The sequence below is a fragment of the Vipera berus genome (assembly GCF_964194415.1).
Source record: "Vipera berus genome assembly, chromosome: 6".
NCBI lineage: Eukaryota > Metazoa > Chordata > Lepidosauria > Squamata > Viperidae > Vipera > Vipera berus.
The window spans coordinates 20207210-20223866 of NC_138208.1; the positions used below are offsets into that span (position 1 = coordinate 20207210).

General features: G+C 39.0%; 1 protein-coding gene across 2 annotated transcripts in view; it reads left to right on the plus strand.

The window, feature by feature from the left end:
* The first annotated feature begins 306 nt into the window (after positions 1-306).
* The window catches only part of TRABD (TraB domain containing), a 29224-nt gene continuing 12873 nt past the window's right edge, over positions 307-16657 (plus strand). For both annotated transcript variants that reach the window (XM_081330160.1, XM_081330159.1), the window contains exons 1-6: positions 307-469; positions 7178-7239; positions 8602-8680; positions 10425-10591; positions 11156-11296; positions 16073-16183. In XM_081330160.1, the coding sequence (XP_081186286.1) occupies positions 7216-7239; positions 8602-8680; positions 10425-10591; positions 11156-11296; positions 16073-16183 (522 nt within the window). In that variant the 5' untranslated portion in view covers positions 307-469; positions 7178-7215. The remainder of the gene's footprint in view (positions 470-7177; positions 7240-8601; positions 8681-10424; positions 10592-11155; positions 11297-16072; positions 16184-16657) is intronic.

Below are 16657 nucleotides of genomic sequence, written 5' to 3' on the forward strand. Positions count from 1 at the left end.
AGATGGGCGGCTCTACAGATTGAATTCAATAAATAAAGTTGCAGCTCGCAGAACGCATCGCCACCCGTGCAGAAACCCCCCCACGGAGAAACTCCCAACACGAAAGCGGACCACTCTCCGCACCTAGAGTCAGCGCACATGCGCCTTGCTCTGCACCTCGGGAGTTGTAGTTGGCCGTTCCAATCTCCGCCCTTTGCCGTGCAGAGGAGAGGAGCAGGAAGCGAGGCTGAACTACAGCTACCAGAATGCAAAGCGGCGCACTTTCTTCCCCCCCCCTCCCTCCACCTCCCATATGAATGACTAATACAACGTGTTGTCAGGCTAATCTGCCGCGAGTCCCCGGAGGACTCGTTTTTCCCTTTGGGGACTTTTTCTTTTCTAAGTTTGGTCCCGGAACCGCTTTGAGTTTCAGCTGGTGGTTCGTACGCACAAGGTTTCTCCCTTGTCGGGGAGCGGCATAGCTTGGAAAGTAAGTAAGGGGCGAGGTAGTTAGTATTTCCTGCTTAATTTTTGCTTGGAGCAGTACGGAGTTGGCCGAGTCTCTCCTGGTGTGTCTCCGGCTTGTCGTTGGCAAGGTTTTGACTGCAGTAGGGACAATGTCGGTTTAATTTTCAGGCACCCTCCCCACCGTCCTTTCTCCAAAATGGCCAAATGCCAAGTTGGGGGGTGGGGGGAGAGAAGAGCGGAAGGTGTGAAATTATTATTTTTTAAAAAAAAAATATCTGGTGGAAGTTTGTGAACAAGTGGGCTTGCTTTATATTGTGTATTAGTTTTAATGGGATGTCTGCTTTGTTGTACCTTTAAACTTTTTTTTCCCCTCCTTCCTAGCATCTCCCAACGTATCTAGGCAAAAGTCTCTTCAGGGGTTTTCCCACGAGGCAGCCTAATTGGAAAGTTGTGCAAAGGAACCCAGCAAGTGGCATATGGTGCTGGGGATCGAATAAAACTTTTCTGTTTTTCCCGCAAAGATAGAAAATGACAATATTATAATGTGTGACGGTGTAAAGGGACTTTGTCTATTCTTAGCTCTTGCCAAATAGGTGTTATTTTGTAGAAACTGGAAAAGCAATTTAGATTGCTTGCTAATAATAGGCTGCAGCACACTTTTGTAGTTTTCGTTGGTGGAATGATGTGTGTAATTACTTTTGCCCTGTAGTAATAGCATTTTTAATGAAGAAAGACACCATTCAGCCAGAAATTAAATTGGAGCAAAATTCAGATTGTAAGAGAATATGCATTTAAATTCATATTGCTATTAATATGTTCCAAAAAATACAAGGATTGATTCCCTTACTGAAATAACTTTTCTATTCTAATAACAGAGGCTTGTTTTGGAATTATTTGAATAATTGATGCAGTGGCATGATAGTATATAAAATATTTTAATGTGGCATTTTAATTATATGTGTGTATATAGCCGGTGTGTGTATATGTGTTTGTGTGTATCAAATTGTCTATATGCCCATGTTCTATTTCATGAATGTTATACTAAAACTAAAATCCAGTAGCTTAAAACAAGGTTAGATACACGTCAGCAGGACACGTCAAGCATTCCCATGTGAATCTCATTTTGAGTTTTGACTTTCCTTTGTTATGCCCAAAACTTATATATTGCACATTTCTGCACCAAGATGTTTGATATGTATTTGATATCCTGTGCCAGTTCCAGTAAATCTGATCTAGCTATGGTCTCACTTAAAAGACCGAAAACACATTTATCCCCTCATTGCAGGGATGTGAGTCAACTGTAACCACTGGAAATTTACTTGGAACTAGGTAGTTTGCAGGTTGGCCTGTTTAATCAAATAGTATATGAACTTTTGGAAAAGTTTTCAGATTTATAAAAGAGGTACAAAACTCTTTGGCTTAAGAATTGGGGAAAAGGGGTGTTTATTTTTTTAGTTTATTATCACCTCCTGGAAATTCATGTATGTTGTATAGTGGGTACGTTGCGATCCTTTTTCTCGAATCTTGTGCTCTCCAGATTTGTGAGAACTACAACTCCCATCATTCCTGACCAGTAGTCATCACCAAGTTGGGGAGGATGGTTTTAACACATCAGATATACATGTTTTTCCCCTGCATTTAAGGAACCAGAGTTGACTCTTGTGACTATGCATTATCAAAATGAAGCATTTAGTTCCCTCTTGTACATCTGGTGAGCTTACTATATTTGTATTTTTGAAGTAACAATTCTTTCCTTAAGTAACTTAGAAGTTACTTAAGTTGAATTGTAGTCTAACAGGTTTCATGGTGACTGAACAACATATCAAATGATTGCATAAACTCCTGAAAGATGAGCTAGTTTGACTGGGTACAAATTCCAGCATCCAATTATTTCTTGGTCCTGGAAGTGAACTTTGGGCTCTTGATTGTTCACTGTCTTGACTCCAGAATGAATGGTGGAACAGTCAGGTGTTTTTATGTTTTGGGATGACTTAATGCCTCAGAAAATTGATTTAAAAGCTAAATGTTCCTGTCACTAAAGTGGAATGTGCACTAAGATCTATCCATTGGCTATATAGTAAAATAAAAGAAAGTCAAAGCAGGTTAGTATTTTGCAGTCTATAATAACAAAAGAGTATACCATTATTGTTTTCATTGATCAAAAATACCAGCAGTTTCTGTTTTCTCTTATTTGATTTAACTTGATCAATTCCAAAGCACCGTGATAATTATTTTTCTGGAAAAGCTGAAAATAGTGGACTACTAAGTTTATTTTAAAAATAATTATCTGGAAGAATATTTTACTTCATTTGTTTTGAAAATCCTTGGAGTACAGTCATCTATTTCATGGGTGGTAAAAGAGAGCAAGTAGAATCTCAAGTACCAAACTGATTTCAAATTGATTGGGAATATGAGATCTTTACAGAAATATGCCAATTATTATCACTTTTTATCACTGGGGATAGCATTTATTTACCCATTCATTTGTTAGACAAATATTTCCTCCTGGAGCTCAAAACAGTCTGCAAATACTATCTTCTTCCTCCCCCCCCAACAATAAGTGAGTGTGATTGTCCCAAAGTGAGTTTCAGTGTCTGAGGGTGAATTTGACTATGTTCCTAGCCAATGCCTTTACCCCTATACCAGACCATTTCTTAAGGCAATTACATTTTAACAATTGAAAATTTAAAACAAAATAATCCTTTTCTAGATGAATCAGTCTACTGACTTAGAAAAAAATAGATACTAAAAACTTTCAAACTCAACTGAAATACGTTAAAACAAATTAGCTGCAATAGACTAGGCCAGAATCTGAAAAAGTAATAATAAAAGGAGTTTGTATAGATTGGTGTAAAAGAAAATTCAAATGTGAATCAATTAAAGTAACTTTAAGTAGATTCAGATATTTCTCTGGAGACAAAGGAAAATGAGATTTTCTCTGGTTCAGTATATTAAAAAAAATAGAAAGTGATTCAGAACTTGGTCAGACATTAAAATTATAAATAAGATGAATGAGGAGTATTCTGCTTATTGTTGACAATGTCAGTATAAAACAATTTGCTGACAGAAATACTGGGAAATAACAATTGGAAAGAGTCCAATTTCATAATGAAATATACGGTAACTGTAGCATGGATGTTTTATGCAAAGAGAAATGATGCTAAAGCCAAATTTGCAGATAGACAATTAGATCAGGTGGAATTGTAGTGTTAAAATAAAAATAACGTATTAGAATGGCATATAAGCAAATGATAGGATGAAGTCATGGAAATTGATAAACTGAATTTTGCAGTAGTTTTCTGCTTTTTAGCAATATGATTTAATGAGTTATAAAAAATGTTATTGAAGAGGCATGAGTTAAGTTTGATTTTTATGATACAGTTTATTATAGACCATGTACAGTTAGGGAATTGGAGTATATTTATAAATAAACAGAATAGCAGATTGCTACTTTCAAAGGTGTCCAGCCTTAGAAAGCCAGTGGTGGATGATCACATATTGACTGATTCTCTGTTGCTGTAAAGGCACAGTATAAGTGTGAATTGTTTAGCTAAAATTATACTTCAGTCTGTCAGATTTGCAGGCCACAGTTAATAACTTAACTTCTTCCATCAAGTACTTATTAAATACTACTTTTTAGTTCCATAAAGGCCAAATAAAGAAAAGAGTGGGTGTGCCCAAACATGCATAAAGTGAAATTCAGAGGGCTGAAATTAGACAAATCTATAGTGAAAATTTAGGCTTCTTCCTTTGCGGGCTCCTAGTCACACTTAATGCCCATTTGCACATTATTATTTGCAATTTATTATTTATAATTTTAGAATTATTGGGTGTCTGTACAGATTTATTCAGTAAGTTCCGGGACATTGGAAATTAGCATTTGGAATAGAGCAGATCTAAAAATAGTATTATTCATAATGTTATGCCTTTCAGCACAGGGCCATTCAGTAACATTTCTGATTTAAGTATGAATATAAATGTGAGTAATTAAATGAAAAAAAATTGTATCTCTAAGAAAAAGCTGTGTCTTTTTCTTCTGTATTGTTAATTTCTACTCTATGGCACATCATCTTACAAACGAGTTTGGACATTTGATATGCTATTAGTGATATTGTTTAAATTTCTGTACAATTAGTACTAAAGGTAAATCTGATAGAATTTTTTAATCTTGGAAAAGGTTTCTTCCTAATGCAACTTTCATACAGAATCTTTATAATTATTTTTGAAGGATTCATTTTCCTTTTGAAGTCCATTCTAATGACTTTATAGTGCAGCTGTTTGTAATTCAGTCAAATTCAAACTTTTTGGCCCATATGGCAAAAATACTAGAAGTAGTGTATATAACTTTAGTGTTTGCTATGCTATCTATCCTCAACTCCCGATGCACTGTTACATTAAGTCATCTGAACAAAGGAGCTGGAAGTAGCATTGTATTGAATACAATGGGAGTGGAAATCGTGGATTTGCTGTCAAAGTCCATATCCATTCTTTTTCTTCCATTTATGAATGTTACTTCCCCACCAGCAGCAGCAGCAGCAGCATTCATAGGATAGCAGTACGCTATCTGGTCTCCTGTGATAAATTGCTGGGCTTTAAAGGACTTGCTGAAATAATTACGTAGTTAATTTCTCTGAGTGCTTTCCAGATTTTTAACTTTGAAAGAAATAGCCATGTTGTTGGTCTTTATTTGCAGAAAGAGCAAATAATTTTGCAGCATCTGAAGGCTAAACACATTTAAGGTAATATAGAATTTTGTGGACTGTAGCCACTTCAGCAGATACATTTTTAGTTTATGCTTTGCACATTTTTGTGAGAAAATACTGGGGATAGGATTTCATTGTTTAAACCTTGTGATTTTAACTGGAGAGTTTGATTTTGGGAAGAAAGCAGATGTCAGCCCCATTGGTTAGGCCAGACTATGAAACCAATTCCACAGGAAGGCTAAAATTACAAAAATAATGATGATAATCATAATATAGGTGGTCCTTGATTTACAACCGCAACTGAGGTCAGAATCTTGGTCATTGAACAAGTGGTTAAGTGAGATGCCCACATGATTGCTTTGTTCAATGACCGCAGTCCCAGCACTCCAGGTTATACTTGTTAAATGATCTCACAGCTCATTAAGTGGACAGAATTCCATATAAGGAGCCTTGGGCGGGTGGGGGGAATGGGAATCCTGAGAGGCTCTGATCAGGAGCTGAAAATCTTCCCTGCCAAAATCCAGGCATATTTTGTGAGTGAAGAGTGAAAAGACACTAATGTGCAACCTTTACCAGGTTTCCCAGGGGTTTCTCTCCTCTGAGCACCTTGTGCTCCTTACCATGCTGCTTTCTATTCAGGAGCTGAAAATCTTCCCTGTGGAAATCCAAACAGGATTTTCAGCCCCTGAGTGAAGAAAAACTTATTCGTGGTCTGTGCTGGGCCTCCCCTACATGGTTGAGACACCCTGTGCTCTTTACCTTAATGTGCTGCCTCTCTGCTTTCTGCTTGGATTTTGGGTCCCTCTTAACTCTGGGAACTGGCTGAAAGAACTGCCTGCCGAAGGATTTCAGCTTTGGCAAGGTACTAGAGCAGAGCTGAAATCTTCACATTTCTGCATCCCATCAAAGAGGTTCAGTCCCCTTGTCAGGCAGCTCTTTCAGCCAGCCCCCAGAGATGAATGGGAGACCTCTTAATAGGTGGCAGCAGTTTGTAACCTTCCCTGGTGGCTTCCCCATTGACCCTCTGGGGAAGCTGGCAGAAATAATGGCAATCACATGGGGGCACCTGGCAGCCGACTGTAAGTGTGAACAGGTTACCAAACACCCCGATTATGATCATGTGACTGGGATGATGGTGTAACATTTTGGCAATGACTGGAAGTGCTTTATGGCAATGACTTTATGGGCTTTGTGGACTTCTCTGAGACCTTTATAATTGTAAGACAGTCATAAGTCAAGTCTACCTGTAAGAGATTGGCATAATAGCAGAATCTTGCAACTCTGCTCTGTACCTCCTTTCCTTATACTTGTGAGTTAGGGAGGTGATGCTTGAGAGAGTTCCAAACATTATCAGGTTGTTCAGGACTTAAAAAATGTTTCAGTCTTCTCTGAATAGGCAAGAGTTTCTGCACGTGTCCATCACGTTCATCAACTTTAATCTCTACATGGGTGAGGAGAATAATTGCAGACTGGTTTGTGTACATCTGACTAAGCTTAATATACTGTACCTTGCTAGGTAAATATTCAACCTCAGGCTGCCTTTTTTACGTTTTGTTTTCCTTCACATTTTGCATAAACTAATAAACATTGTCCTTATTGAGATCTAGTCTGGTGCAGTGGTTAAGGCACTGGGCTAGAAGCTGGGAGACAGTGAGTTCTAGTCACCTCTTAGACACATGGCCAGCTGAGTGATCTTGGGCCAGGCACTCTCTCAGTCCTAGCAAGCAGGCAATGGCAAACCACCTCTGAAATCTTGCTTAGAAAACTGAAGAGATCTGTCCAAGAGGTTGCCTGGAATCAACACTGATTCAACCCCCCCACCCCAATATCTATGAGAGAAATCAAGCCAATGTCACAGGCAGTCTTTCATACTTCTTGAATATCTTTTGGGCAGGATTGATATACTCTTGGTTTAAGCAGACATTTATGATTTGCCCTAATTAGTGACTTGAACTGGTACTTTTTGATTAGACACTTTAAACTTTGTCAGTACAGTGTCCTGACAGCTTGCCTTGTCTTTTCTGTAGATCTTATTTGATTGGTAAGAAGAAGGGACATTCCAGCGATGGAGGGGGATCAACAGCAAGAGGTAAATTTGCAAATTACAATATGGTATGTAGCTGGGAGAAGTACTTCTGCTGGTATGTTTAGCAGATATTTGTGGTGTGTGCAGTGTGCAAGCAAGCAGAAGATGGAAGCTAAGCTGATAAGCTGCAGATGTGTTGAATTTAAACTTTCACAACTCCCAGCAGGCAGAGTCAAAGGCACTAACCTGGGGAAGGCTAGGTTAGACTGATTGACTGATCTAAAGATAAGGTTATCCATCTACTAGGCCTTGAAAATCTGGTATCAGAGGCTACACTCTTGTGTATACTTGCCCTGCAATGCACTATAAATTACCAAAGTAACATTGTGACAGCAAAACCCCCAATAGATCTTCCTTCCACCCTGAGAGCTGTAGGATTATATACTGCCACTCTGGATTTGTTATTAAACCTTGAGCATTCGTTTGAATAAAAAGATGGGTATAAATCTTATTTTTAACAGAACCCCCTTAATACAGCTACTTTATTTATCATTGACTTGCCTTAAGGAAATAGGATTATATCCTTGCCTGTTGTTTTACATGGAGAGGACAGGGTGTGCTTGAGCTCCATCCAGCAAATTGTTTGTGGCAAGTAGCCCAAAATGCATTTACATGAAAGATTGACAACCATCCCTTTAAAACCATTAGTCTCTAAAAGGAAGAAAAAGCTCACTTGCCTCCATTGCCAATACATTTATGGCTAATTATTAATATGTTACAGTATTGTTGCTTTCAGATAGGTGCTCTACAGGTAGTCCTCCACTTATGACGAGTCACTTAGGACTATTCAGATTTTCACCTAACCTCCTCCATGCGATTTATGGGTTATTTTCAAAGATCCAATGACTGCCCACCACCACCATAGTCATGTGATCGCATTTATGTTACATGGCCATCAAACCATATTTATAGCCGTTGGCAGAGTCCTGTGGCCACATGATCACGATTTACGTCATTTCTTGCCAGAAATTGGCTTTACTTCTGGTTTCTGGCAAAAAAATATCCACTGCACACAATGGGTTCGCGTAACAATCACTGTGTTCATTTAACAACCGTGAGGGAAAAAGATGGCTTGTAAAATCGGGCGCAGTCACGCAATGATCCCTTAATGATCACCACAACCATAATTCGAGGTCACTTCATTATAATTTGTAAGGTCATTGTAACTATCCATATACACTTGGAATTGCCTGTGTTTTTCAACTACAGCCTGTTTCCAAGCAGTAGAATAATTGAAGTCGTAAGTTAACTTGTTTCTTAACTTACAACCAATAACAATAGCGAATGAATTTGAGTGGTGTAAACTAGAATGTAAAAAAATAATAATTAAAAAAAGCCTGCATTCTTTGTTTTCATTCCGTACAGGCTGCTGCAGAACCAGAACCCTTACCTAATGCAGAAGGCGATGGACCAGAAGATGCTTCAGATATTGCATCAAATATTTGTATGTTTTATCCTATTGGAAAGCCAGTTTGCTTTTGTTTCAAAGCTGTTAGCAGTTTTGATTAGAGTTAGGGCTTCTCAGATGTTTGCAACTGCTGTAGCCTAAAGAGTCAGAGCTTGATGCGTTAGAAAGACTCCCACTTTGGATTAACCTACACATGTATCAGAATAGATGGCATATTGACCAAGGTAGAATGAACCACCTCATTTTGTTCTTGTAGAGCTATGTGTTCTAGAGGCTTCCATGTGCACAACATATTTCTATTTTTATAACTCAGGGTGAAGGTTCATTCTCCGAGCTTGTGGGTTGGTTTCTGAATGTTTCGTAACCAGGCTAGGTAACATCTTCAGCAGAGTTTACGGGACGTCATTGTTCTTCAGACAGAAGAACACTGACATCCCCTTAACCAGGGGTAGGCAACCTTAGCTCTTTTATGACTCGTGGACTTCAACTCCCAGAATTCCTGAGCCAGCTATGCTGGCTCAGGAATTCTGGGAGTTGAAGTCCACGAGTCATAAAAGAGCCAAGGTTGCCTACCCCTGCAAGATGTTACCTAGCCTGGTTATGAAACATTCAGAAACCAACCCACAAGCTCGGAGAACAAACCTTCACACTTATCCTATGCTGGAGCTACAGATATTCACCATTTTTATAACTTCCTTTGGTTAAAAAAAACCCCAAAACCTGTTACTGCAGGATTGGCTGAGACCTTTGTAATATATTATTTGCTTAAAATAACTTAATGGTAGAGACACTTAGAATAATGTGTTAGGAGGAAGCTATTAGAAAAATAGAATTTAATGGACAGTAGTTCCCATTAGTTTTGCTTTGTCTTTGAAGCTGTTGCTTTCAGTAATCTGGTTTTTGGATCTATTTTGATGAAATAGAATATTTGTATCTAAAAATACCCTAAATGACAAGACAGTTTTTATCAACAATGAATTCTTAAACTGGCTAGTTTAGTACAGTAGCAGCTGTAAGAATTCCAAAATTGTGTTAGAATTAGCAATAGAGCATTGCTAATTCTGATTATTTAAGAGCCGGTTAGCTCATAGGATGATAGGCTAGCAATTATTTGCAAAGTTTTTGCATTTAGAGGAAAGCTGATGTAAATAGGACTTTTATATTTATAATGTCCTCCTAAACAGAGATCTTATATTACAGATAACTATGGTATTCTTCTTTCTGATTTAATGGCTAGAGGAGTAAAACATGTTAATTCTTGTGGGCAAGCTGCTTAGCTTGTTTGATGATATTTAAATTGTGAGTGTTCTATGAAAAATTGCCTGTGCAAAAAACAACTCTCCAATTTAGTGATTTGGAATAGAGTATGACAAATCTGAATCATTTTGTCTTTGGTACGACTTTTTATTGTTGACGTGCAAAAAAATTGGATTGCAAAGAACTGTATTACATCTGTGAATCAGCTGGAATCCCTTAACACAGTTCTTTTCCCCCCCAATGGCAATGAAGCAACAGGGGAGGATCCTAAGGCTTTTCCAAACAGATCCAAACTGGGGCTCAAAAAGAGTGAATGGTGTAAAGAGGTTTTAGGTATACATTCTGAAGCCTTGCTGATTTTGTCCCTAAAGTTCACAACCCAAAATGGAGGTTGGACTAGTAAACTTAGTCTAGTAAACTTAGCCTAGCCTAGTCACTTCCATTGCATAGATGATAGGATTGTGAAAGGTCGCCGTTGAATATTTGAATTTTGAAATGAATGTCACTGTTTTCATACGCAAAGCTGATGCAGATGCATTAAAAATACTTCTGGAGATGAAGATGAAGAAGAGACAGAAGAAGCCCAGCCTTCCAAGCACTGTGACGGAATTTGCAACTGAAGAGGGCTCCAAAGTTTATGTCGTTGGCACTGCCCACTTCAGCGATAGCAGCAAAAAAGATGTGGTAAAGGTAATTATTGAAATTGGCAGTGGGGTTTTTTAATAGATCATCTTCTATGAAATCTTGAAGATCTTTGTAAAATGATTGAATGTACCTTTGTTTCAAGTTTCTATCAAACCATTTTGTAATGTAAATACATAATCTATGAGTATATAGTTTGAGGATCTCTTTGTGGATTTAATACAACTTTGAAGGTTTAAAGGAAGAATGGAGTGTGTGACAACCTTCTTAGGACAAAAATCCTGATGAGAAAAAAAATAGAATTCTTTTCTTTACGTAAAAAGAAGTGTTGTCATCTATTTCTTTTGATGACTTCTATAAGAATACTAGAAAAAACTAGTATTTTTTAAAAAGTTATTTTTTAAAAAAAGATTATTTAAATTATTTAAATCACTTTAATAATGTAATTATTTTAAACTTGTAAAATTTTGAAAACAGAACACAAGCATTTATACTCCATTGCATTTTTAAAGATGTCTGTGATGAGGCTATTCAGCACGCTAGTATAGAACGTTGCAGGTTGGTTCTTTTTAATTTTGTCTGTAGGTTTGAGCCTGAATCCATCTCTTGCAGACAATACAGGAGGTTCAGCCTGATGTGGTCGTGGTTGAGCTGTGCCAATATAGAGTTTCTATGTTAAAAATGGATGAAAGAACTTTGCTAAAGGAAGCCAAAGAAATCAATCTGGAGAAGCTTCAGCAAGCTATAAAGCAGGTGTGTGTTCCTCTATGATAAAGTCCACTTGTTTTGGTTGTATGAGATAATTCATCACGAAGAGATTCAAACCATACCTTTTCTGCTTTTATAATCGGCTGCAACTGTGGCTGGTGTTAAGTCTACAGCATGAAATCAACTGTAGAATTCTTTTCGTAGCTTCTTCAAGAGGTGCCTTTTGAAATAAGTATGCACAGCATTGGCACGCAGCTGTAAATAGCGTAAACTTGTACAAGTTTAAATTTTCCAACTTTTTCTGAAATTCCTACAGAAAAGGATTGCTTGAGCTTCCATTGCTTTTTCACACTCTGAGTCAGAACTACTTCTTTTATCGAGGTCAGGGCTGTCCAACCGTGGCAACTTTAAGACTTGTGGATTTCAACTCCCATATTTTGGGAGTTGAAGTCCACAGATCTTAAAAGTTGCCAAGGTTGTATACCCCTGACCTAGGTGTTTCTAGCCTTAAGTCTGGGGTCAACAAAAGAGCTATCGTATAATAATCACTTCTTGTTCACTGCTTTTCAGAGGGTGTATGGAGGTGAATTGCAGTGTGGTGTGAAGAGCTAATATGACTTGGTCCCTTTTCCTCTGCTCAGCCATGCTGTGGACATTGTACCCATTTTTTATTGCTTAAAGTTTAAATGATCCATTGCATGTACGTTGGAAATAAACCAAGCAGAGAGAAGAGGAAAGACCAGTTTTTAGTGGTGGAGAAGGGAGATATTCTGCAAAGTATGCAGGGGTATAAACAAGGCTCCTCCAGAATTGCTCAGCAGCCATTTGATCCTGGGAGAAAAAAATGCTGCTGCACACAGGAACTATGCTCGTACCCTCAAACCTTCCGAAACACCTTTGACTCTTCGAACAGTTTACATAGCCTTAAAATACGTAGCCTAAATAGTTTGAGGAAGAGAGCCCCAAATGCAACTCAAGAAGATTTCAAAAATGATAATTTCAGTTATGTCAAATCTTCTTGGCAGGACAATCTAATAAATCAACATTTTGAAATGTGATTATACAGTGCAACTTCTAACAATGCGCAGCTAGAGAACCAAGACATGTAATAAGGTTTAGATAATATTCTTGGAGGACTGGTCTTAATATTCTGAATATTTCTATTTGTTCCTGATTTAAGTATGGGCAGAGATGGGTGGTCAGTAATCTGTGACTCACCCTAAAGAAATAGTTTCTGTTTCCCGTTGCAATTGTCAATATTGCGACATTTAGAAGTTACAACAAAATGATGTACCTAAAGCAGAATGATTTTCTAATCTGCATTTGGAAACAGGAAATGGGAGGTGGCTCAGTGACTTAATGATGCTGGAAATGGTCTCAGCTCTGGCATTTCAAGCCTAGCGCTGTGTGGCAGGGTAAGCTCCTGTCACTTGCTTCAGGGTTTGTCCATCTACAGTCTGAAAGCATGTTCTGTGCAAGTAGATAGATAGGTACCACTTTGGTGGGGCGATGAGTTGGTGCTCTGTGCAGGCAGTCAGATGACAGCTCTGAACCTTCCTGGTTATGGTGTCCATTTGCCAGGCAGGTTCTCTGGGAAGGGAGGGGGTCTTGGGTGATGCTGTAGGAAGAGCCACTCATCTTTCTCTCTGGTGCGAAGCCAGCTTGCTGTCCTGTGATGCATCTTGGGAAGCATGCAAGTGGATCTTCCAACAGTGCTGGTATCTAGGCAAGCCAAACTATTACTCGGCAATTGCCTTGTGATCACCTGGCTCTTGTAACAATGCCATATGCTAACGACAACAACTTGAACTGTTAAATTTTTACCAGTCCCAGATTATGAATCAAATTGAAGATTAACCACCACCACCACCACCACAACATGCACCAATGACATTTATAAATTCTGTCTTAAAGTAAAAGTACAGTCTGATGGCAAAGGATATCAACTAAGACTACAACATCATTAGCAAAGGAGGAGAATGCTATATAATTGTTTTTAAAGTAGAAAATCAGATTTTTTTTAAAAAAAAAAACCAAACCCCTTTGTTTGAAGTAGCAAGAAAATAAGCTGTATGTTGTGTTGGACCTTTTAATTACTGACTTATTTGGGGAATTATTTTTACTGTTCTTTGACAAGAAGGTTGAAACAATAAACATTGCTATGCTAGAATGAGTCAGATAATTTTAGAACCATTTTCTTCCCTTTTGATTCTCCAGGAAGGAGATTAACAGATGACTACAGAGTTTTTAGTTACTTTTGGATTATATGTACATAATTATCACTAATTATGAATAAATCCACTGAAGGATGCAGACCTCTTCGCTGAAAGTTGTGGATCATATACAGGAGGGCGTTTGCACACAATAGAGTGATGTGTCAGTTGAAGCTTTCTTGGTTTGGTAGGCTTTGTTCATAGTCATTCATGGTCTCGTTAGCTCTTGTATTGACTACTCCAGTGTTTTTCAACCTTTTTCGGGCAAAGGCACACTTGTTTCATGAAAAAAAATCACAAGGCACTCCACCATTAGAAAATGTTAAAAAATTTAACTCTGTGCCTATATTGACTATATATAAAGTAATTCTCTTGAATAGGAATCAAATAAACACAAAGAAAGTATTTTATAATTACTTTTCAATTTTTCCCACGGCACACCAGGCAACATCTCGCGGCACACTAGTGTGCCGCGGAACAGTGGTTGAAAAACACTGGACTACTGCAATGTGCTGTACATGGGGCTGCCCATGAAGAACATTCAGAAGGTACACAGGAAGTAGGAAGTAAAGGGTATTGGATATTTGACACACTGTAACACAATTGCTTCATGAGCTGCAATAGTTACCAGTGTGTTTCCAGATGCAATTCAGGGTGCTATTATCTATATATTACTAACAATATCATTGTCATGACCTTTAACTGGGTGAAATGGTGCATCATAGGGAAATAACTTTTTAGTCAAGATACCTCAAATAGACTAGAACAACGGCTAATGACTCTCTTTTACCGGTCTACTATAGAGAGTGTCCTCTCGTACTGTATTGTGGTTTGGTTATGCTGGTCTGACAGCCGCGGATAGGAAAGCATTACAGAGGGTGGTGAGCACAGCACAAGACATTGTGGGCTGTCTCCTGACACCACTGGATGACATCGCCAGGGCTCGCTGCCTTGGAAGAGTGAGAAAAATTCTCAGGGATGACTCACACCCTGGACGGCATCTCTTTACTCTCCTACCATTGGGTAGGAGATATAAGAGTATAGCCAGCTGTACCAACAGGCTGAAGAACAGCTTTTATCCATGGGCTGTTAGGCTTTTGAACGGGATATAATTTTATAAACTTTATGCATGATTGACTTGCGAGGCTGGTGTGTTGTGCAATTAGCTCACATGGTGTAACAAGATGGAGGGTTTCTGTCACTGTAAGTTGGGGGTGGGGGCACGAAGGGAGGCTCAGCCAATCTCAGTGTATACATGGTTGTACTTTGACAATAAAGGTTCATTTCTAACTTACAGAATGTGTGCAAAATCCATGACCCAGGACTTTCAAGAGAATGAAATTTGGGGAAATTGTTTCAGTACTACTGGATGATGCTACATTGTTGCTGCAGTCATAGTCTTCATTTTCAATGTTTCATGACAGTTTCTCAGCCAGTCTCTTAGCCCCTGCCTGCTGTGAAGAAAAGGGGAAGGGGAAGGAAGGAAGGTTTATGCTTGATTTCCACAAGCAAAGTCAGTGGGGAAGCTGGCAGGAAGTTAGCAGTTGCTATGCTTTTTTCCCCACCCATGGTCATTCTGTTTGGCTAAAGAAATATTTCTGAAATGATGACCCCCATAGGGCGTGGATTGTCTAGTCCGGGGGTAGGCAACCTCGGCTCTTTTATGACTCATGGACTTCAACTCCCAGAATTCCTGAGTCAGCTGACTCAGGAATTCTGGGAGTTGAAGTCCATGAGTCATAAAAGAGCCGAGGTTGCCTACCCCTGGTCTAGTCACTTTGAAAGCCTTCATGGCTTGGGGCTGAGTTATCTTAGGGACCGTCTCTTCCCAGTTGTTTCTACCCATCCAATTCAGTCTGGTAGGTTGGACGTGTTACAGGTCCTGTTAGCAAAGGAATGTTAGGTAGCAAGAACCTGGAAACTTGCATTCTTTGCCATGGCCCCTCTCCTCTAGAATATTCTCCCTTCAGATATCAGGATGACCCTGATCCTGCTGCCCTTTTGTAAGACCATGAAGATTTGGTTGTGTGCATGGGCCTAGGCCCTGTATGTGTTAAGGCAGCGGCCCTTAACCTTTTGGGCACCAGGGACTGGTTCTGTGGAGAGAGGTTTTTCCGTGGACCGGAGGAGGTGTGTCTTTGGTGTGCTGCCTGCATCCCGTGGATAAGGCTTTGATTGTTTGCGTGGCCTGGTTTCTAGCATGCTGCAGCCCAGTACCAGTCCTGTGTTAAAGGTCCCATTTCCTGCTTGTATGACCGTGCACAGTAACAGTTTACTTGATGCAGGCTGGCAGATAGATGGTTTTTGACTTCTGTTAAGGGCTGAAAGAGACAACTTCTATACCTAAGGGAGGCCTAGAACCTGTCACTGTACTCCTTGCTCACCATCATCACCACCGCAGTGGCTCTGTGCACACACACACATACACACACGCACACCAGACTTTATATAGTTTGTAGGAAATTTGGTGCTAAGCCAGCTCCAAGTGGTAGAATAACTGTTTTTCTCCTTTCACAAGACTGTTAATGGAATTATATTTGGTTTTTTTTCTATTCAATTCAAGATTAACATATTTATTTTAATGATGTCTCTTCCTCCCTCGTGTTAGAATGGGCTCATGTCTGGATTGATGCAAATGCTGCTGCTGAAAGTCTCTGCACATATCACGGAACAATTAGGAATGGCTCCCGGAGGTGAATTCAGGGAAGCTTTCAAAGAGGTGAATTTAAAATAACAATACTTTTTTTCCTTGAGGCAATATTATAAATTGCAAAAGACTGGCAGCTAAGAAAAAAATGGAGATATCCATTTATTTCATCAGATTCTCCTGGGCCAATTTCTGCCTTTAAGAAATTCTTTAAAAAAAACCTTTTTTTTAAAGTATCCATTGAACAGAATGGGACAACTCACCACAACTCACTGTGGAACAACTCACCACAGGACAATTCAACAAATATAAAAGTTAATTTCAACCGAACTGTGCCCAGTAATAAAATAAAGTCAATCCAGAAATACAGGAGTTACAATAATTTCAATTTATTATGGTTACCAATGATAAAAGTAAGTGAATGAAATGATTGATACAGTGTTGAATAGTCCTGCAGCCAGTTGTGCTGTGGTGAGTTGGCTGTAGTGAACTGTCCTAGACCCCCCATCAGAGTCTGTGCTTCTCTACTATAGGTTTCAATCTCAG